General features: G+C 48.4%; 10 protein-coding genes across 10 annotated transcripts; 4 read left to right on the top strand and 6 right to left on the bottom strand.

Moving 5' to 3' along the window:
- Positions 1–351: 351 nt before the first annotated feature.
- On the top strand, positions 352–672 carry ASPWEDRAFT_85325 (uncharacterized protein; the record flags this gene model as incomplete). The annotated part of the gene is made up of 1 exon (XM_040839572.1): positions 352–672. A coding segment is annotated over one exon (321 nt), but the record flags the coding sequence as incomplete, so codon positions are not given.
- Positions 673–2205: 1533 nt separating this feature from the next.
- Positions 2206–3139, bottom strand: ASPWEDRAFT_83141 (uncharacterized protein; the record flags this gene model as incomplete). The annotated part of the gene is made up of 2 exons (XM_040839567.1): positions 2206–2375; positions 2434–3139. Coding segments are annotated over 2 exons (876 nt in total), but the record flags the coding sequence as incomplete, so codon positions are not given.
- A 1228-nt stretch (positions 3140–4367) lies between these two features.
- On the bottom strand, positions 4368–5328 carry ASPWEDRAFT_177829 (uncharacterized protein; the record flags this gene model as incomplete). Its single annotated transcript, XM_040831724.1, has 3 exons — positions 4368–4709; positions 4769–4932; positions 4986–5328. The coding sequence occupies 3 exons, from the start codon at positions 5326–5328 to the stop codon at positions 4368–4370; spliced, it is 849 nt and encodes a 282-aa protein (XP_040683325.1).
- A 1142-nt stretch (positions 5329–6470) lies between these two features.
- Positions 6471–7367, bottom strand: ASPWEDRAFT_46850 (uncharacterized protein; the record flags this gene model as incomplete). Its single annotated transcript, XM_040836856.1, has 2 exons — positions 6694–7367; positions 6471–6636 (listed from the first exon to the last, which is right to left on the bottom strand). Coding segments are annotated over exons 1-2 (480 nt in total), but the record flags the coding sequence as incomplete, so codon positions are not given.
- Positions 7368–8402: 1035 nt separating this feature from the next.
- On the bottom strand, positions 8403–10656 carry ASPWEDRAFT_177828 (uncharacterized protein; the record flags this gene model as incomplete). Its single annotated transcript, XM_040831723.1, has 3 exons — positions 8403–10409; positions 10478–10552; positions 10615–10656. 3 exons carry the CDS (start codon positions 10654–10656, stop codon positions 8403–8405), a joined length of 2124 nt encoding a protein of 707 aa, XP_040683323.1.
- Positions 10657–11169: 513 nt separating this feature from the next.
- Positions 11170–11665, top strand: ASPWEDRAFT_46846 (uncharacterized protein; the record flags this gene model as incomplete). The annotated part of the gene is made up of 1 exon (XM_040836855.1): positions 11170–11665. A coding segment is annotated over exon 1 (198 nt), but the record flags the coding sequence as incomplete, so codon positions are not given.
- A 1132-nt stretch (positions 11666–12797) lies between these two features.
- On the bottom strand, positions 12798–14403 carry ASPWEDRAFT_305187 (uncharacterized protein). Its single transcript, XM_040833425.1, has 4 exons — positions 13825–14403; positions 13304–13720; positions 13097–13183; positions 12798–13037 (listed from the first exon to the last, which is right to left on the bottom strand). Exons 1-4 carry the CDS (start codon positions 14041–14043, stop codon positions 13020–13022), a joined length of 741 nt encoding a protein of 246 aa, XP_040683321.1. The 5' UTR covers positions 14044–14403; the 3' UTR covers positions 12798–13019.
- A 479-nt stretch (positions 14404–14882) lies between these two features.
- On the top strand, positions 14883–15419 carry ASPWEDRAFT_33277 (uncharacterized protein; the record flags this gene model as incomplete). Its single annotated transcript, XM_040833752.1, has 1 exon — positions 14883–15419. The coding sequence occupies one exon, from the start codon at positions 14883–14885 to the stop codon at positions 15417–15419; it is 537 nt and encodes a 178-aa protein (XP_040683320.1).
- A 323-nt stretch (positions 15420–15742) lies between these two features.
- On the top strand, positions 15743–16167 carry ASPWEDRAFT_305066 (uncharacterized protein). The gene has a single exon (XM_040833424.1). The coding sequence runs from the start codon at positions 15845–15847 to the stop codon at positions 16070–16072; it is 228 nt and encodes a 75-aa protein (XP_040683319.1). The 5' UTR covers positions 15743–15844; the 3' UTR covers positions 16073–16167.
- Positions 16168–16262: 95 nt separating this feature from the next.
- ASPWEDRAFT_177825 (uncharacterized protein) lies at positions 16263–18391 on the bottom strand (the record flags this gene model as incomplete). Its single annotated transcript, XM_040831722.1, has 4 exons — positions 16263–17816; positions 17876–18022; positions 18073–18180; positions 18233–18391. 4 exons carry the CDS (start codon positions 18389–18391, stop codon positions 16263–16265), a joined length of 1968 nt encoding a protein of 655 aa, XP_040683318.1.
- Positions 18392–19870: the final 1479 nt, after the last annotated feature.

Raw genomic sequence — 19870 nt, 5'->3', positions numbered from 1 at the left:
TAGGCCACGGGAGGCCCTGACGAGGCTCTAAGTTCGTTTTCAGGAAGTGGATGATTCTACATGTTTATACTCGGATACATATATATATATATATAGTTGTGGTAACCTGCATATCGCCAAAGGCGAGAGGTCGGGGTAAATGAATTATACATACATACATAGTATATCTAATAGCCTTTAGGGCCATTCTAGACTTGAATTTTTCCATTAAGACTCCAATGCAGCGATTGAAGCCCAGTGACCCATGTGGTTTCTATTATCGCCAGAATCTCACTTTTAAAGAGCACAGCTCCCTTCACCAGTGGCCTCTTCTACACAGCGTTGACGTTAAGTGAGACGTATCCTCACAGGATGACCTGTTATTGGGCAGATGCCGAGGTTGTGGTTGCCATCTATTTCCTCTCTCGCGGCTTCAGTGAAGCAGCGGTGGCTGAACTTCTTTCTCGTCGAGGATTTTGGCGTAGTGCGCGTGCAGTACACCACAAGGTGCTTGATATTCTTACAAAATTTCCGTGTCTTCAGAAAGCACCGCGATTCTGGGACATTGATGCAGTAGATCAATGGCTGGATTGCCAGAGTTTAGACCACCAGACCATCAACAACTTGATTTACTGTTCCAATGATGATACGAAGGTCGCTGAACAGGTACGTATGTTTCTTTTGTACAATGTGCATATGGACCAGTGTTCAACACTAACGTCTAATGGCACCCAGCATGGCATATTAATTTCCGTTGTTGAATTTTTAAGCCATATACAACGGCATCGGGTTCCTCCTGCCTGCTGTGCCAATAATGTATAAATCTTTTTTATTGTGCAATGGAATGAACCAAAAATGTCCTATGGCACATATATTCGGCAGCATAGTCATCCTAACGCACGGCACATACATCCAAGCATCAATTTTCCGCTAGAAGAGCTTACCAAGGGAATTATAAATATTTTCAAGGCAATCAATATAATTGACGCATCGAAGCCAGCCATGACCCGGATGATAGCTACACATCCCAAAGCGAGTAAGATGGGAAAGGATACAGTATAGATCCTAAATGCCCATTGTAGTTTAATAGTGGGCTATAATGGCATTGCCTGTTTTCTTTCTTGATAAGTCAGCGAAGAGTATAAGATTTGAACAACGACGGACGGATTAGAATCGATTAATCCCAAACCAATGGCGGGGCGGAACCTATCAGCTTTTTCAAGATTAAGACCAGACCACATTGAGAAAAGGCGAATGATACTACCTTGGTCCTAGTGGCGACGTTCAGCGTAATTATTTAATCAGATGCATCAGGGCAGGACAAAAATTTCGGTCCCGCGGCAGTGGTGCTAGGATCCCAATAGTGCTGCGTTGGTTCAATAGAATACTCGTCTGTTTAAGCAGCAGAGGTATTAAGTTTGTTTTACGCCATTAGTCTGATATATAGGATACAGTAAGATGCACCTTCTCCTTCCCTGCGAAACACATAGACACGTGCTCCTGAGCCCTATTCCTAGGGCTATGCTAAACCTAAAGTAGGTTAGGTACGTGGTTTGTAATTGAAGCGTTTCGTATCGAACCTGTATTAGTATCATGGGCTTGAATACCTATACTACATCATACAATCACATATCAAGAAGGGTGTTTAGGGCGCTTACTAAGGCACGTGTAGAATGCACTACTAAATGCAAACAGGTCAAACAAGTTACGCCCAACTGTTTTGGCAACCTGTTAACAGCAAGCAGCCCTTTCTGATTAACACCTCTCTGTTCATTGCCGGGAGTAAGGTATAGCTTAAGCTATCTAGGATTGAACATTACTGTGTACATATTAGTCACCGTTGCCTTCATTACGGGAATGGCCAATTCACGGCTACGGTGGCGCAGATTGAGATGAAACATGTTGATGTAGGCATAGTGAAGCGATTAGATTCTTTAGCCTTATCAGCTTTGTGAGATTTGGACAATGAAAAGGTACTTAAGCAGGCAGTTCTCGGGGATTCATAATGATGAGCCCGGTATTCTAGCTATAGGAGCAGCGAAGCTTGCTGAATTGCGAAATACCAAGTCCCACGTTCAGCTTCTCTGCATCTCTTAAGAAAGGATCAACAGTTGAAAATATATTGCACGAGTTATATGACTTGTCACAGATATACTTCGGAGTCGGGATGTTGCGACAGTCATGTGCCAATTGGGTGAAGCTGATCCCCTCAAGGCTTGAAGTCGAGCTCAGTGATAGAATTCCAATTCGATGCATTCCTTTCGTCAGCGCGCCAAGTCGCGCACAGTCACACCTCTCAGAACATTGTTTAGGACTGTCTCGAAGCTCTGAGAAAATCTTATCCATAGACTCAATAATTCTGGTAATCAACGCTCGTCGAGAGCGGTTGATCGCATCTGGATTGAAAAATCTATTGTAAGTAGGGATGCAGTGTGGATACTAGGTAGAACAGACCTTGTATAGCGTGAGGGACAGGGAGTTGATTGAAGCTAATTACGCTTGTGCTCCTGGATTCTAGGTACTTAGAGGCAACTTGAAATGCTGGGGCCTCGTTAAACACCCAGGATATAAAAAGACATTTCGTGGCCATATCCACTGATTTGGGAATCCCAGATCTGATACCCAATTTAACGAGCCATGAATCTGAGAACAGTTCCACTGCCTCATAACATTCATAGTAATCAACCAACTGCGCGATCTCCGCTAGCCTTTGGAAGGAGACTTCCCTAGGCACCATTCGTGTTCGATGGTGGATAATCAACATCAGGATTAGAAAGGGTATCGCCTCCCAATCCTGTACAGAAAATCTTACACATCCTGTGGCCCTGAGCGCGGTTCCCTCCTGAAACGCAGCCTGTAGTGATCTTTCGAATTGTGAGCAGGCTAATATCAGATGTTTTGACGATGCATGGATCTGCAAAAGGCGCTGTTGCGCACATTTAGGAGCATGGGTTGAGCCTATCTCATTGTCTGGAATTACCCCATCTGCTTGTTTCCTGCTTTTATTCTGATTGCTTTCGGGGGGTGCGGGGTTATTGAGCCCATTTGGCCAGCCCGATAGCTTAGTGATGTCCCGTAAATTGTTCGGTAAATCCTTAGACACATTATCCAAGACGAGGATAATATCCCCTCTTGGATCTAGCTCATAGTTCAGCTCATCCATATAGGACAGTTCTGAGATGTCAGTCTGCACAAGAAGAAAGTTGATACAGTATTATGGGTGGGGGAAAGATTAATGCTATGCACATGTGGGGATATCGAGGCTGTTGCGTAATGTGGTAATTTTACACTTGTCACGTTACAGTTCAAGTTGACCATCTGTCTGTCTGGTATTGTACCATCTCGTCTCAATACATTAGGTGTACTATACACTAACCATATATGGGTTAGGGGCCTTGGCATATTAGGGTTCGCGGAACATTGTATTTATTTGAGAGGGAAGAAGTCACATCCTACTATAGCATGCTAAAGGCAGACAAGGACAACAGATCATTTATGTTGTTTTACAGGCTACCTTATAATTGACAGCGCGACGTTTCCCCTTCCGTCTCCAATCAAATACTGGGTACGGCAATGGGGATGATGCTCGACATTCATCATGTATATGAATTTGTACTTGAGAACTTTCAGCATGTCTATCCAATCAACGTCCTCACCAGATATTGAAAACGTTCGTTGCTAGAGATCCTTCATAAAAGCCATTTTTCCACAAGCGATGCCCACTTGAGCTTCAGCAGGGAAATGCCTACTTAAAACCAATCAAAATTCCCCTGGCCTAATTATATGAATTGTACGATCTTTCTGATAAGGCAGGCATCTCTATATTTGCTATCATAGTTGAGCCATTGGCCATTCGAAAAAGGCAAACGGATAGTCTAGTAAGTTATCGTAAATTGTCTATCAAATACCGGATTGGACTAACGCCAATCCTAGGTGCTTGGGTGTTTTTGATCGTTCTACTTTATTCCCGAAAAGCCTCCATTCCATCTAGGTTTCTTCATTTCCACCATAATTATTAGATTAAGAAAGGCCATCTAACTCGACAAGAAGCCTTATCGCGACTGTGTGGTTTGACTATGGCGGAAAACCGTCAGGGATGTCTAGTTGTAGAATTGTGTTGACTCTCTACTGGGTTAGAGTCAGCTGACGTTACCTCTAGCCATATATCTATCTATTTGATGACTGGCTGCCACATATGCGTTGGGTGAAGGAATGTAATGAACCTGTTACTGTAGAGATTGGGCACATAGTTTGTATTGCTTGCATAATGTGACAAAAGATTTGATCTATTGATCCAACCAGCGAGAAATTTCAATAACTCATCTCGAGCCAGGGCCTCTGCGAGTGTGCTCAGAACAAGAGCCGCATACTTGTCGCGCATTCTAGCGCTAATTTCTCTTACATTGTCGCTTAATCGGTCCCGACACAGTGCTCCATTCGGCAGGCCTCTTCGTCTCTCGATCGACAGTCACTTTGCATTCCGTTTCGCCCAGTCGCTGTAAGGCATAGCGGATTCTCTCAGGAAGCTCTGTACGGCTGAACCGAACCTGTACTGGGATATTTAGGACAGCATCGGAGGAGGTTCCCGAAATGAACGTCTTTGAAAGGGAGCACTCATCACTAGGCACGACGTTGTCGGGAGAAAGACCGAGGATCCAATGTGAGAGTGAAGAGATCCGGGAGGCTGCACTTGAGCTTTTTGGTCCAGCCAATGGGCCCATGCTGGATTGCTGTCCTCGCGGGTGAGCTCTTCGTTACCGTCTCTGGAATAACGAGCTGTGGAACATACCAAGTTTTCTTCTCTCCCCTCCCGACAAGACTCCCCGCAGGGTTTAGCAATCTTTGAAGCAAGTGGTCCTCGAGTACAAAAACCTTGGCCACTAATCTCGCCAAAGCCAGATTGTCTTAGACAATTCGGCATACCGTCTTTGTAAGGGTCGGTCGTCAGCTTTGCTGCATGGGGGTAAGTTTAGTGACACTACTAGGCAAGCCTGTCCCAAACATACTCGTTGTTAGAGGCAATGGCCGGATACACACAGGTGAAGATGCTGTCTCCGTCTCAGCGTTGGGCAAATGAAGATTGTCGGCACTGGGTGGTAGCAACGCGGCTACCGATGGTGCGTTCTTCCCATTAGCATTCTCATATGGCCCGGGTGGCTCTGGTCGAATGTCCTGAGAGCTCTCTTCAGTACTGCTGTCCACATCTGACATTGGCAAATTTGGTTTTGTAGGCGTGTTTGGAACTGTATCGCCTTCGGAAATGTTTCCATCTTCGGGACTTTCTCCCAACTGGAGGGAGAGCCTGTTTGTGCTGTCATACTCGCCTGCGTCCGCGTTGTTATTTACCATTTTGCTTTCTTTTGTCAATCGGTAGGTGCAAAAAGTGGAATAGTCAATGGTACTTTGCTCTTATGGACGTCTGGGCAACACCGGTTTGGCTTTGGGAGATAGCCCACAGAAGTCTGGTGCACAGGTGAGTATGAAGAATTCCCGCGTGGCTAGAACGCGATTCTTATAGTACTGGTATTTGCTCATCATGCGAAAACGCTTGTAATGCTGCGTAAAATACATCATCTTTCCATGTGTTCATATCATCAGTCTGTATGAGGTTCAGGGACTCGGGTTTAGCCAATTCGCTAATTCAAACCCCATCAATGGGTCTTGGCCCCTATCGATTTTCCCGATGGAACTAGTCAAACCAGATTATCCTCCCTGAATTTTAAGTTAAAATTTCCACCGGGTCTGTGTAGGTATTCACGCCCAAATCCGAGCTATCATACTCAACTTGAGAGTTCATACTTGGCGGTCACTGGGCCAGGAAGTTCAAACGTTCGTATAGATGAAGAGAAATGTATGTCTTGTACATATTGCGTTGATGCTTGACTTGGCTGGTTAAACCATCTACGGTGGCCGGATGGATTGGATGAATCCCTCTAGCCATTCTGGGTGAACTGGCTGACTAATCTGAATCCTGTTCCACATTGTAGATTTGGGTTTAGCGTGCCTCGCGAGATACACTATACCCTCCTGGAATAGGGTGATATGTGTAACTCCACTAGACTGCTCAGAGCCGAACATTGGAGGTCAGATCACATCTATAGAAAAACATAATATTGGCCAATCATGTCAACAGAGACTAGTCACATGCTGATGGGCTGATATGGTCGGCGGATCCACTAGTAAAAACATTTCAAGAGCACATTCACTATAATTTGAGTGAATGTGTCCGCATAAAACTTCCAGCGCTATAACAATAAAGCAAACACTTAAAACTCACCGATAGATCTATAGGGGACAGTAAGGTCAGCGGGAAAGAAAGTAGCAAAGCCCGATGCTATTGGAGTCAATATTTACAGAGGGTGGATTGGCAGGGTTAACCCATCAAACAAAATAAATATTTATGTCAGCGTGGAAGGCATATCTAACTACACTGCCCAGTACCATTCCAGAGACTGACGTCAGGTTTCTTCGCTCACCACGGAAAACCATCCGACCACGGCGCATCTTTAGGGGCGCACCACGACTAGAGACTAGATCATGAGCCCAACGTAAAAGAGAAAGCACTAATGCTGATATTTATGCTTGTTGGCCCTATATATTGAGCTTACTCCTCCCGAGGAACTATGCCCACAGGTGGATAAACGAGATCCGACCCAGGTTTGAACACCTATTGATACCACCGAGCGTATATTGCCAGATAATCACCCCTCATAACAGTTGCATTGGATACAATCCCGTACCATGGCCAGGATGAAGGTTTACACCAGTATCACCCTTGCCAGCATCCTCGCCGTGCAGACTGCCAATGCTTTCGCTCAGCATCACCAGTCTAGCGCCGAGCAGGATATTCACTGGAAGTTTGCATTGTACCAGAATGAACAGTGTTCCGGACAAGCAACGATATTTTCGGGGAATGAATCTGTTTCCTGTCAGCGCCACAATATCCTGAATGGGGGCGCCGTTGGTTATTTGAAGATAGCAGTGGAGCCTCAGTGTATCATCTCGTTGTTTGAGAATGATGACTGCACCGATGAGAGCGTTTGCCTTTGGCATGTAATGGGAACTGATTGCCAAGTTAGACGCAAAATTGAAAGTTTCAATGTGACGTGCGATGTGTTGGTATGAGAGCCACCAATTGGGATAGCAATACAAGATGGGCTGATTCATTTGAAATATTCTGGCAATGTGATACTAGGATTAATACTAGATCGCACTGGACTTACTATTTTAGTAAAGGGGGATGCTATGCTCTATGCAAATTCATAAATAGCAAATGTTTATCTTCCCGTTGGTTCGGAGATCCAGTTAAAGATATTGAGGGTACAAGCTAGTGGTGGACAGCATAAGGGGAATCAATGTTACTACAACAAGGTCACAGCGGATGTGCGGAGAATCTAAAGCACTCTTGTTATGTATTCAGATTGAACCATACGAGACTTTTCGTTCGCCATAATTTTACACAAAAATGATCTGCTCTCTAGCTCGTTAATTGACTGTATCCCTATACACTACACGTCCGTGTTATTCAAGATCAAGCTTCAGTGCTACATTCATTCTTCGTTTTCATCCCTTCAACGATACACAGAAAGTAGATATTGATGGCCGCTAGCAGCAGCAATGACTCAAAACCTATATCATGCCCCTAGTAACAGTCACCATCGCCCATTATCCACCAGCGTGCCTGATGAAATAGATTAGGCAAAAGTTTCACTCTAGGCTAAAGGGTCAGCTATCTCTTACTATTAGAATGAGTAAGAAATCCAGAATCACGGACAATGCGCCTCCAACACTGATGTCACGAGACCAGACTAGAGCAACGAGGAAACAAGTATTGGATCTTAGGTCACTAGAATGCCCTGTAGAATCAGTGAACTTGCAGGAACAACCAATCTCGGCGGGCAATGGGAAGGATCAATGGGAGTGACTTCAGAAAGATTTGATAAGGACACCTACAAGGAGTTGTGTTCATTTCAGTGCCATGCATGGTTTGAAATATGAAGATTATGGCTTTTTCTGGCGATGATAATACTTTCATTCCAGAACGTTTCCAGCCTGTCGACTAAGCCGAGTGTCGTAGGCTTTACAACGCTATCCTGGCAAGGCCGAAAGCAAATTCACCCTTTAGCTACGCGTTCATCTATGTCACAATCACAACTACCTAGCTTGGAGTAAGGATGTCATGGTATTTGAGTACTGGATAAAGAATAATAGGTGCAGTTCTAGCACTCGCTGCCTATAGCTATGGATGAGGCCGAATTGATCATTCACTTTCATGTAGTTAGATATTTCGCTATACAGATTACCATAGCCAATAGTGATGTTCCGTTAAGCTTCTTTTTCAGGAAGCACGACTTAAAGAAAGAAAGAAAGCACATCAAGGAGAGGCAGCACCAAAAATTTGATTTGTCTAAACTTTTTGGAGCTCATGCTTCCTCGCTGTGGTTTGCAAAGCGAAACGCATGGGCAAATTTGGGCGAGTCAAGGGGCTGTTCCAGAATTTCCTGATCCGGCCACCGTTCGATTTCAAACTCCCCAGCAGGCGGTTCGTTGTATAGAAAGGACTCATAGAAGTTGGTCGGAACCGTAGCGAGCAAGGCTGGCCGGTATTTGGCTAAGATCGCCCCGAGCTCTGCAAACTGAGCACTGCTTAAAACCCGATAGGTCGTGAAGTACAGGTCATCCTCGCGCGAAAAGTGGTTGTTCCCCTGCGGGAGGAAGCAGAGCACATTCGGCCCGTTAGCCACCCGCGCTAGTTGGTCCCACGGCCATGCCTTTTTGCACCAATCCTTGACCTTGGCCTCGATCAGCTCGCGATCGCACGCGTAGGATCCGTGACAGCTCTCAGCCTGTATCTCACGGATAACCTGGCCCATGGGATCGGGACTGCCTTCTTGCGTTTCCAACTGCCGCCGATGGTGAACATACCAGCACGTCAACGCCATACCAATCCGGGAGGTACACTCGTTCGTTTTGTGCCAGTGGCCCGCTGCAAAAACCCCTGCCAGGCCGCGCTGAAACGGTCTGCTTGGGGCATCTTTCATCGCCCGAAGATGTGCTAGCTGCTTTTTGATCCCCAGGAAGACGGCTGGAGACGCGATATTGAACGCGAGCTGCATGAGGTGGTCCGCGCCCTCGAGTCCCATGGACTGGCCCCGCAACACGACCTGCGCGAGCTGCTCCCACGCGGCGACAAGGTTGGTCGGGTTGTCCGGGCCAAGCTGCACATCGGACCACCGTTGTCTCGCATAGGGGAGCGGAGACGTCCACCGCGGGCAAGCAATGCTTGATGTTACCGCAGGAGATTGCTCTGGATGACAATCAGCAGTTGCTTGTCTTGCAAGACTGGTACACACAGTGCTATTTTGGTCTCCCACCGGTGGGCAAGCATCATCTGGGAATGGTGGCAGAGCAGGAAAGCTGGTGCGAATGGCGTTTGGCATGTCCGGAGGCAGCTCCCAGTCATTGGCCAGTTGCTCCACGTCAATATCTTCGGCAGGACCAGGACTTGTATGGGATAGTTGCATAGATGGGGTTGGTAGGTATGGGTACTCAGGTGGCACGGGAAAGGGGGTCGCTGCTGGGGAACTCTGGTGACACGGTTGGTTGACCTGACCACTTCCCCCGAGCAGATGGGGTTGGTTGAATCCCCCCGCTATGGTGCTACAGTTGCTGCTTGCTGGGACCCGGCGATCTAGGTCTGGACCTGCCAACCCCACGCCAGAAGATTCGCCAAGCTCTTGTGGCGCTGGTCCTGGTACAAGCCTGCTGTATTCATCGAGTAGTCGGTCAATGTCACCCCCCGAGTGTTCTTCTAGTCCACCGTACTTGGCAGTGTTCGTTTCGGCAATGGATCCTGCAGAATCGACCTGGCACTGAGGTGGGCCCGTTTCTCCTTCGCTAGGATCTCTGTAATTGATGCCGCTGTCCTTATCCGGTTCTTCCTCGTCGTTGTCTTCTCTGTCTTCGCTGTCTTCGCTGTCTTCGCTGTCTTCGCTGTCTTCGCTCACCATGGCTTCATCTACCGTATCTCCGGGCTTTTTTCCATTATCAATGGCCCCATTTGGCATGGTTTCATTGCCTACTGCCATGCTCTCGAATGATTCCCTCCTATCGTGACTCTGATGAGCATCGATGTCTAGGCCTGCCAGTGTGCTCACCTGGCTAATTGTGTCATTGTCGTCCGGTTCCTGGGTTGATTCCCCTGATTCGGTCGTCCGCTGCTGCTGCAGGGGCCGAGGGTTGTCGTCTACCAATCCCAGTTTCCGCTTGACACTGGAGTGATTGGCCGGTGTGCATCCAAGTCGGTCGCAGACAGTAGCACTGTGGAGGCCGGTATCAATCGCGCGGACATATTCCATTGGCGGGTATGACTCTGGTAGAGCCGGTGCTTCTGGCAAGAGCACCCGATACATGTCGCGCAGAAAAGATGACTGTCCCCGCCGTTAGTACTGCAGCCCGCATTGGTAGCTATGAGCGTGGAGGGTGCAGGGAAACATACAAACGCCTCGGACTTGCAATGATCGCATCGACGGTCATTATCCCATTGGTGGCAAAGTTCAAGCACCAACGGCCTCTGCAGCAAGTCAGAACCGTTGAAATGGAAGGCATACTATCCGGTGAATTGGTCGACCTTACTGCTATTTTCCAGTATGTCTTCGACTCACTAGCGAGCGCCATGGACAGAACAGAAGTAGGCAATGACCTAAAATAGTAACAGAAATAAAGGCTCCTAAGCTATAGGAAGTCTGATATGACGCGAGTGCTTGTCAATTTTTGGCCGTTGACTACTTGTGCCATCAGTTAAATAACATCGCCAAAGTCGTTCTGCGGATGAAAACTCCATCCAAGATGGGGAATCATGCCGTCGAAAATGGCTCGTCTACTGGGCGGGTTTTGCTCGCCATTGTTTGCACGAACTGTATCAGTACTCTATCGTCTCCTCTTCGGACGATACGACCACGATATGATCAACCGATCTGAGCGAAGCAATCCATGGTTTCTTCACCTCATGGCCTGCCATCCATGATGATCTGAGCGCAAACACGCCCAGGACCAGAGGCCGACCTTCTTGCCAGTCTAGGTCTCTCTGATGGTGTCACATTCAACCCATGGGACGCATCGTAACCCCTTGGAGTCTGCGAGACTATCAAGGTTAGTATCCAGGGGTTAGTAGAGGGCCAGCGACTTCACGAACCAATGGTGGGAAATGGCAATTACTGGTCAGATTTACCTTCTCTTCAAAGGCCTATGCGTTTCTGTCGGTAGCGTCTTAATTAACCACATACCCGCCCTGGAGATTGTCAGGCGGGACTGGGTCCACAGGATGATTCTCCAGGACTCAGAAAGAGCCAAATGTATTGTTGTCCGTATTCCTCAATATCCTACTGCCTACTGCCCCAGGTGGCAGGACACTATGTTGGCACCTTCTAGTCATCTCGTCGTTTGACTCCAGGGCTATGTGAAAAGTCTCTCACCCCACACCTCCTTGCCACTTGGCATGGTACTAAAGAATGTGTTGGGGGCCACATGGCGATCATGGTCCACAAAATAGCCCTTCTAATACAGAAACTAAACGGTTTCTCTAAAGATCACTGCTTACAGGGCAAAAGGTGTATGTACATAGTGCCTTACTGGTCTCGATTGGTGCTTCGGCACATGTTGAAATTGGTAATATAAAATCCACAGGCCGATGGAAGCACAGACTCTCGAAATTATTACTGTCAGAGGATCTTGATATTGAAAATGCTGGGTATCCAAGTGATAGCAAAGACGTCTGCACACTAGATAAGAATTTAGAACGATTTGCAATCGATCCTATGATCCACGGTTCCTATTCAGCCCGGTCTCGACCACTAAAGCCACACTATAAACTATCGTTTAGGAATCATGCAGACATGAATCATTCCACATGGACATTAAGTTCAGACAGCAATTTCCATAAGCAGACAAACTACGCTGGTTTTCGTGACCCACAATCTCCCGCAACGTTGCATCAATCTTGATTCCAAATATCTCTTGGCAACGATGACGTTTCAAGGACGGCAGAAGCTTTGAGATTCCATTTCCGCATTTGACCTAGCGGGAGATCAGCCCTCCCGTGGAACACTGCCGCTACTGGTGAATGACATCCCCAATATAGCCAAACCGAATATAACCTTGATGATAGTCTTTCGCTTCTGAGTCCGAATTAACAGACGTTCAGTCAGCCAGCCCGATGAATTGCGATTCATCAATAGACACAATAACAAGTATCCCCGTATAGACAAGCTGAAGGAAATGGGTTGTTTAACTTGGTGACAATCCGCTCGCCATGATATTTACACTTAAAAAGGCCTAAAGACAAGGTTGAGGGTTTAATACCGGCCGAGACAAAACACCGTCCCGCGGCCCCAAAGGCGAGATACGTCTCCGCTTTTCACTGCTTTAGGTTCCCTTTTTGTTGGCTCTATGCCTTCCATGTCAGATACAGTAAGCATTTTAACATTTATGTCCCTATCTTCTAACTGCGATTCCTGTAATACACAAAGCCGCCGACGTGAATTCTCGTCAACCTGACCATGGAATGACCCATGGATCGGCGTCGTAGGGTTCATCATCTATAGCCACACTCACCTCTCGAGTCCGCATTATGGTCGTGTGACTTCTGCGATCCTGTTTTCCTTGGAGATCCCCATTTTTCGGCTTGTCAAATCCCAGCCATCGGGAATGAAATTGCTGTCGAGAGCCATCGCCCGCTTGCCATCCCCAGCCAGATACTTCGCCCGAAGGAAACCCACCGCTAATCCGAGATTGTTCTTTTCGGTAACGAAATTCTCTCCATAGTCGAGTCAGCGCAAGAGTCGAGCAGAAAACTACAGCAAGACTACATTCGTTGATGGTCCAGAAAAGCGTAGAGGAGAGGAGAAGCTGGGGGCGATTGCAGCTGACTCGGAACATAATATACCGGACGACGGCAACCGCGACTGTGCACAACCCGAGCCCAAAGACCGCACAGTTAGCAAGGATTTGTCGAAGCACAAGTTGTGTTTTCAAAAACAGTGCTACGGGAAAGGATGCAACTAGCAACATATGATCAACAACGTTGCTCACCGTGAGCAGATCTGTCAGGGCAACTCACTAAAAATGTCGGAGATAATATCGACAATGGTGGTATATTGCAGGGCTGCATTTTCTCGCCGCCCAGCAGCTGACCGGTTGCATTGACCTTTTTGACGCCGATGTCAGCCAAACGAAAAGGAGTCAAACGTAGAGAGGGAAAGGATGCGGGACCTGAGAAGGTGTTCGGGCCATGACTCCGGAGTAGTGGGAAAATCACCATGCCTACTCCGTATGAGATGACTGTGAATGCGACAATCGCCCAAAAGAGAATCCAGAGTCTCTGCACCATAACTTTCATTGGACGAACAGCCCGCCAGAAGCAGACCAGCGAACACATTTTGACCGTGCACACGCAGGACCAGGAAATCAGGTTTGCTGCATTTGTTGCATTGGAGAGTCTGGCGCTTTGTTTTGGCGTCTCGTTGAGCTGAGTTGTGAGCGAGGACTCGCCGCTGAGCGACCCCAGCAGCTCGTACAACGGATCGATCTCCAGAGTCACGATAATTGCAAGAACCAGGAGAAAGACCAACGCCAGCAAGGTCAAGCCGTCTTCAGCCCTGAGGCAACGGGAAAAGGCCAGCCGAAGGGCTATCTGGCCACTGCAAAGTAAAAATGCCACGCCAAACCCTGTCCATTCAAAGGCCTATGACGGATGGAATATGAGATGACAGGATACATAAAGCTCTGCCAAAGCTGCGCTCTCACAGAAAGGGGGAGCAGAAAAGGTGTAAGAAAAAAAGTACCTACATAGACAGTAGTTTTGTCAACCCTTGCGGCACTTGATATAGATCCGGCCCGAGGAATTATCGCCAGGGCTTCACGCTCTTGTTCTGTCGCTGTTTCCATATCGAAATAGGCCAAAGTTCGTGTCCGTGCCAAGTAGCAAGTTGAGGAAAAATTCAATAGACATTCACCACTGCTGGTGGTTTTCAACAATATATAATCGGGCATAAAGGTCAGACACATCCCAAAATTGACAACCGACTGGCGGATAGATCCGTAAAGGACACAATGGGCAAAATTCTAGACTGTTCTGATCGGGTGCTGATGATATGAGCAATACTCTCAGCAGGCAGCAGGGCACATCTCTACGCCGGACAAACAGTGGTCATGCAATCGATTGACCAACGGTGTTTGAATTTTGATGGTCTCCTCGCCAGCTTCCCTGGCTAGTCTTTCCTGGTTGTTGGCGATGCCATCCATGGGTCTCTTTCGTGGCGCCCGCTTCAAGACATGAGGGTGGGGCGGGATTTGCGGAGAACAATGATGCTGTCTGGGAGTTATCCTGTGAATCATTCCCAAGATATTGTTCTGGAACATTGTCCTATAGGTATCATAGTTCCAGGGTTCCATAGATAGCCACCAAGGACATGTCTAGACTAGCCTCAGGGAGACGGGCAGTTAGAGTCAACTGGTACAGTGGTTTGTAGGAGTGTGCTATCGTTTTCGAGAATTCAAGAGGACACTGGTCTGTTTGATTAGCCGCTAGATCACGATCAAGGGCTACGTTGTTTGATCAAACAGGGTGGTGTTTTCTCTGGAATTTGTACGCTTCCTGACAGAAGGCTCTAGGCGCCGGTAATCGATCAATAACAGACGCAGGCAGGATTAAGAAGTGTGTATCCATACATGTAGACATAAATTACGCCCTGCATACCTACGCCGAGGCACAGACAACTTCCCGGTCACACAGTGCAGAAATTGAACGTGTCGTTCATCTAGTGTACTAATTCCGCTGTAGCTTCAACGCCAGCCAAACATTCCGGGAGATATATGTCAAATATCGCGCTGGGAGTCACTCAGCCATGGACAGGGCCAATCGGCCACCCACGCCGGACGAAACGGACTTTTGGCTTGCACGTCAGGGGGTGCGGGCTTCAGCCATCGAGCTCATTCCGTTTGACCTGCAATGGTCCAAAGGCAAGGCCGTGGACGCCGTCTATGAAGCCTCTTATCTGCGCGCTGAGAATGCGTATTTCCGCAAATTACGGAAGGCCGCATTTGCCTTCCAGGTCGAAGTTGAAGCTGCCATGCTAGCACATCAGGCTTTGCAGCAGCTTCAGCGAGGACTGCACAGCATCCGACGATGTGCGGTCGTTGAAGATGGCCGATGCGGTCCACGGCGGGCGGGCGTGCTCGGATTCCAGCATGAAAATAACATGTCCAGTCAGTACAAAACGATCGATGATCAGTGTTCCTTTGCCTTGCAACAACTTGAACAGAGCTATGAGCGTCTACAGCAATCATCGGCGAAATTTACGGCCGCATTAAGAAGAATCGCCCAGGAGTACGCCGACTTTTTTCACGTGACGCTTGATCCCAGTCAGCCCGCAGCCTTTTAACGGTCGCGGTTTAACAGGGGCAAGGGCTTTCGCGAATCTACACTATATGGCAGTGGCACCTGGATAATGACTGAGCTTCCTGTCCCCAGGAAACTGGACGCGTTATCAACCATAAGACATCTTCGAACACTATGTCGGTGAATGAAAGATCCTCGCACGGAAGACTACTCATAACCCTGATGTCTATGTACGCATCTAAATACGGCGTATCCAGCTTCATAATGCCTGAATAATAATTACCACATCCATATTCGTGTGACTGTAAATAGAGGGGTTGTTTTCCTGATGTTATAAGATAGGACGCTCAAGGATAGTAGGCGTTAGGCGCAACTAGTGGGACTGGTGGGACCGGTCCTCCATGAAGATCCGTATCTAGAGCAACACTTGCACACATATAATTTTACAGAGAGGGTGTCTAAGTACAGATGGATCTATTGCTTTATCTTATCCTCAATGCGGCATCAAAGATTTCCTTGGCCATCAAATACGTCGACTCTATCTTCCCACACTATGGTATGCAATCTACGGAAACGCATCCGCGGAAGCCATCTAGGCCTTTATCTATTAACCAGGCCACACATTCCTGCCCTTTTTTGGGACCAAAAGCCTACCTGATGTCTTGGCAATATCCACGTATAACAGTCAAATGTTAGTGTACTGATTACAGTAGAAAGAGTCCATAAGAACCTTTTCCCAGAGGGTTAATAACTTTCCGCGATACAATCTTCCACTATAATAGTTTGTAGTACAGTTGATTTGGAGGTAGAGGCGGGAAAAAACCAAAAAAGAAAGCCAAAAAGGAAAAAGTAAACCCACAAAACTCGACTAGAAAGGCCTTTTTACTCAACGTACTTGGGGAAATTCCCCGCATTGTGCTTGGCGCCAATATTTTCGCTCCCCATATACCACCAATTTCTTCCCCAGCCATGGCAATATGTCTTTTGGCTCCAGAATACATAACAAGCCTGCTTCATAAACGGCATACCAGCAGTCACAGTTCGTAGCTACAATGGCGGTCATGAACTGACGCTCGGCACGAAGTAGCGGCAACTGATAGATCGTCGGCGGCACGTCATAGTGATATACAACTGCTGCCGGCCCGGTTGCATGGTACCGGTACTGCTCCAGATTGTTTTGCACGTCAACCGGCGTGAGCTGGATCGAATGTCCTAACAGGCCTAGGCCTGCGGGCGCACGACTGTCAGAAGGATGCTCCAGCTCACGAAGAACCGTGTCAATCAAGACGGTCGAGGGTGGGATAGGAGCATTCAGCTCATCAGGTGGATCGGGTAAGTTTCCAGGCTGATTTGGAGGCGGAGTATGACTACTTCCGCCACTGACCGATCGAGAATAATGACTGACCGAGCGCGGAGACGGGGATCTGGATCCCAGTGGGGCTGTCAACAGCCCCGTGGGGGTGTCTGCACATGTGCGATCCGCGCCCAGATTGGGGACCAGATCAATATTCACGTCACGAAGTGCTGACAGGTAACCGTGGCCTGAAATGCTCGGGGATAGCATCGATAGCATCTGACCATTTTCGCAACCGGGGTGGTCAGAACCAAAAAAAGCCCGGAACACGTCGCGCGCGATAGCAAATGGCGTCAGAGTCCATCCAGGTGTCGTGGGCGACGGCGAGTAAATGTAGTCAGCCCACAAATATGGCCGGGCCTCGTGGAAGCATCGTGCGGCTGATCTAACCATGCGTCTGCCCGCTGACTCCCGGGCATCAAGACCTGTGGTGATCGCGGGCATGGCTGGGGGCCCGCCAGCGGAATCCGCTGCGAACCCTACAGTCGGTCTATCACCTTGCAGGAGGCTCCGGATTGCTGGCGTGTTAAACCCAACGACCCATGCGAACCGGGCCACCTGTACCCACAGGGCTTGTTGCTTGTCATCTGGTGGGCTCTGGGGTAGTGAGAGCAGGCCGGGTGCGTTCCGGAGGGCAAACAACCAAAGCTGGCGATAGGCGGACCCAAAGTCCACCGCGGTCGGGGAACGGCCAGATGGCTGCTCACCGCCAGGCCAGGCATGGTGACGCTGGGCCTCCTGCTCAAGGGTGGCGTGGCTCTGGAGAACCGGGAACAGGCGCCGAAGGATAGAGGCACCGGCGGTCAAGCACAAGGAATCTGTGGTCCAAGTGTGGAGGGAAGGGATCCTTGTGTCGATCCGGGACAATCTCTCCAGCAGCCGCGCCCGGTCATCCGGCTGGGTGATCGTAGGAAAGATCCGGCCAGTCTCCAAGCCGTCTTTGATATGATTCAGATCAATCATTGAAAGTCCCGGGCAGCGGCCTTCAAGCGCCTGGACGGTCTTATGATCAGCCTCGTCCGGGTGGATGCTCCCAAGGATCTGGGACCATACATGGTGCACTCGGCGGACATAGTGAGCAAGCCTCTGGGGTTCCTCCGTCAGTTGGTCGTCCCCAAGCGCCTCGGCACCAGGGCAGTACTCACTTCGGGACTTCGAAGGGCAAACTTGCGTTGCAGCGTGCCCGGCCGTAACCGTTTCCACAGGGCACGGAACGGTAGGAGGGAGTCGAGCGCATCCCGGAGCTCGCGGTACTGCGGGAAATGTCGCAGCCGTCGCACATCATACCGTTTCTGCTTGGTGAGGGTCCGACACTTTCACTGCTTTCATTGGCGTCGATCACGTCGCTGGGTTGCCAGTTGGATCTGACGGTAGACCTCACCACCGCAAAACGACCACACGCTGGTTGAATGTCCCGCAGCGGTGTCACGCCGAGCGTCCGAGAACAAAGCTGCTCGGGAGTCAGCGATAAGCCACCGGTCATGGAGAGGAAAACAACAAACGAACCGTCTTGATCGTAGAGCGTGACCGTCCACCAACGGTCCCCCCGTGGATAATGCCGGAAAAATCGGCATGCCGATGCTGGCCCGTGCAGAGAACTCAATGCCAAGACGCGCCTCCGCCCTGGCAGCGGTGTTATTTTGCGCACGATCACCAGCCATGGCACACAGTACGCTCCAAATCAGAAGATGGAGGAAGATTTAAGGCATGCTTCAAGCGGGGCTATTATTTAACGAAGCAGAGAATTGAGGGACAGATCCCAGCTTATATGTGTCATATCACACACTGGCCGCCTGGAATATGGAGCTTTCTCCGCTGTGCAATACAATAGCAGAAGCTGTATGTCATTGTGAAGTGTCTCACCCAAGATTGTGTCATGGAGCACTATACATTACCAGAAAAAAAATCCCATGGTGCGGGTAATAGGGAAAGGCTGCTGTCCCTAAATTGGTACTGCTGTTGGGGATAACAAATGCATGCGGCATCAGCCAGTAACTGTACCTCGCGTAGTACGCCATGCCTAATTAGGGATACGTACAGTTATGCCGGGTTATCTATACTCCGTTATATGTTGACAAGGCATAGGCATGCAATGTTCTATGGTATCAAGACGTTTAGATTTGGGGCAAAGTTTAGGTTATAATAAAATTTAGCATATCATGGGGTAAAGTTGACGAAGTTATATATCAATCGATGATGTACAGTATACGATACTGTCGGTCGAAATTTTTCCTCGTGCATATATATATATATATATATAATCTTCCATCTCATGTGTTATTAATGAAAACCATGCAAGGGCTATCGTGCAAATAGTACTATAACACATTCCGATATTACTCACTCTTCAAGCAAAGAGAGCGCCGCATACATTGATTTCTAAATTTTAACCTTTGTTGGTTATGTGAATAGAAGGCTTGATCATTGATGGTTGCGGGGCTTATTGTTGACGGAGAGCAGTTCTCCGTAGAACAGAATTGTGATTCACTATCCCTAAACCGGACTAATGTACCTCGTGGGCTAAGACAACTGCCGCCAAGGTCATCATGCTTAGATTTGCTCCAGGAAGAGTCAGGACTACTGTGAAAGAGATGGGAGAAAGCGGAAGAATACGGAAGACAGTGCTTTGCTCAGCCTACAGCTACACGGTAAGCTACTACGAGCAAATGCATATAGAACAGTTTAGAATTGCAGAGAAGTGTGAGACTGGACATGCGTGACAGGATTGGCATAGCGACAAGCTATAGAACGATGGGGCTGGGGAACTGGTGTACGCATCAATGTTCCAACCAAAATCTATGAAAGTCATATCATTGGCCTAGGCAGAGTAGTCAGCGATGGGCATACAGGCGTATGCCCTCCATATAAACGGTGAGGGAACGGACAGCCCGTGTCACTGAGGTATCGGCATCCCAAGGGCGGACAACAAAATGCAACGGTTGGTGGGGTTGAGATCGCTCCAGCCGCCCAAAACAATCGGCTCGGCACATTGGACACGGAATCTGTATCTTTCCTGAAGCCAGCAGTCGCGACTCGAAATACTGACGGATATATTGACTGAAGCACTGTTGATGACACACATGGCCACATCCAACTGCAACAAGGCCATCAACAGTGTTCTCCCAGCAAATGGGGCAGGT

Source organism: Aspergillus wentii, assembly GCF_001890725.1.
Source record: "Aspergillus wentii DTO 134E9 unplaced genomic scaffold ASPWEscaffold_11, whole genome shotgun sequence".
NCBI lineage: Eukaryota > Fungi > Ascomycota > Eurotiomycetes > Eurotiales > Aspergillaceae > Aspergillus > Aspergillus wentii.
This window is presented reverse-complemented; position numbering and strand designations above follow the sequence as displayed.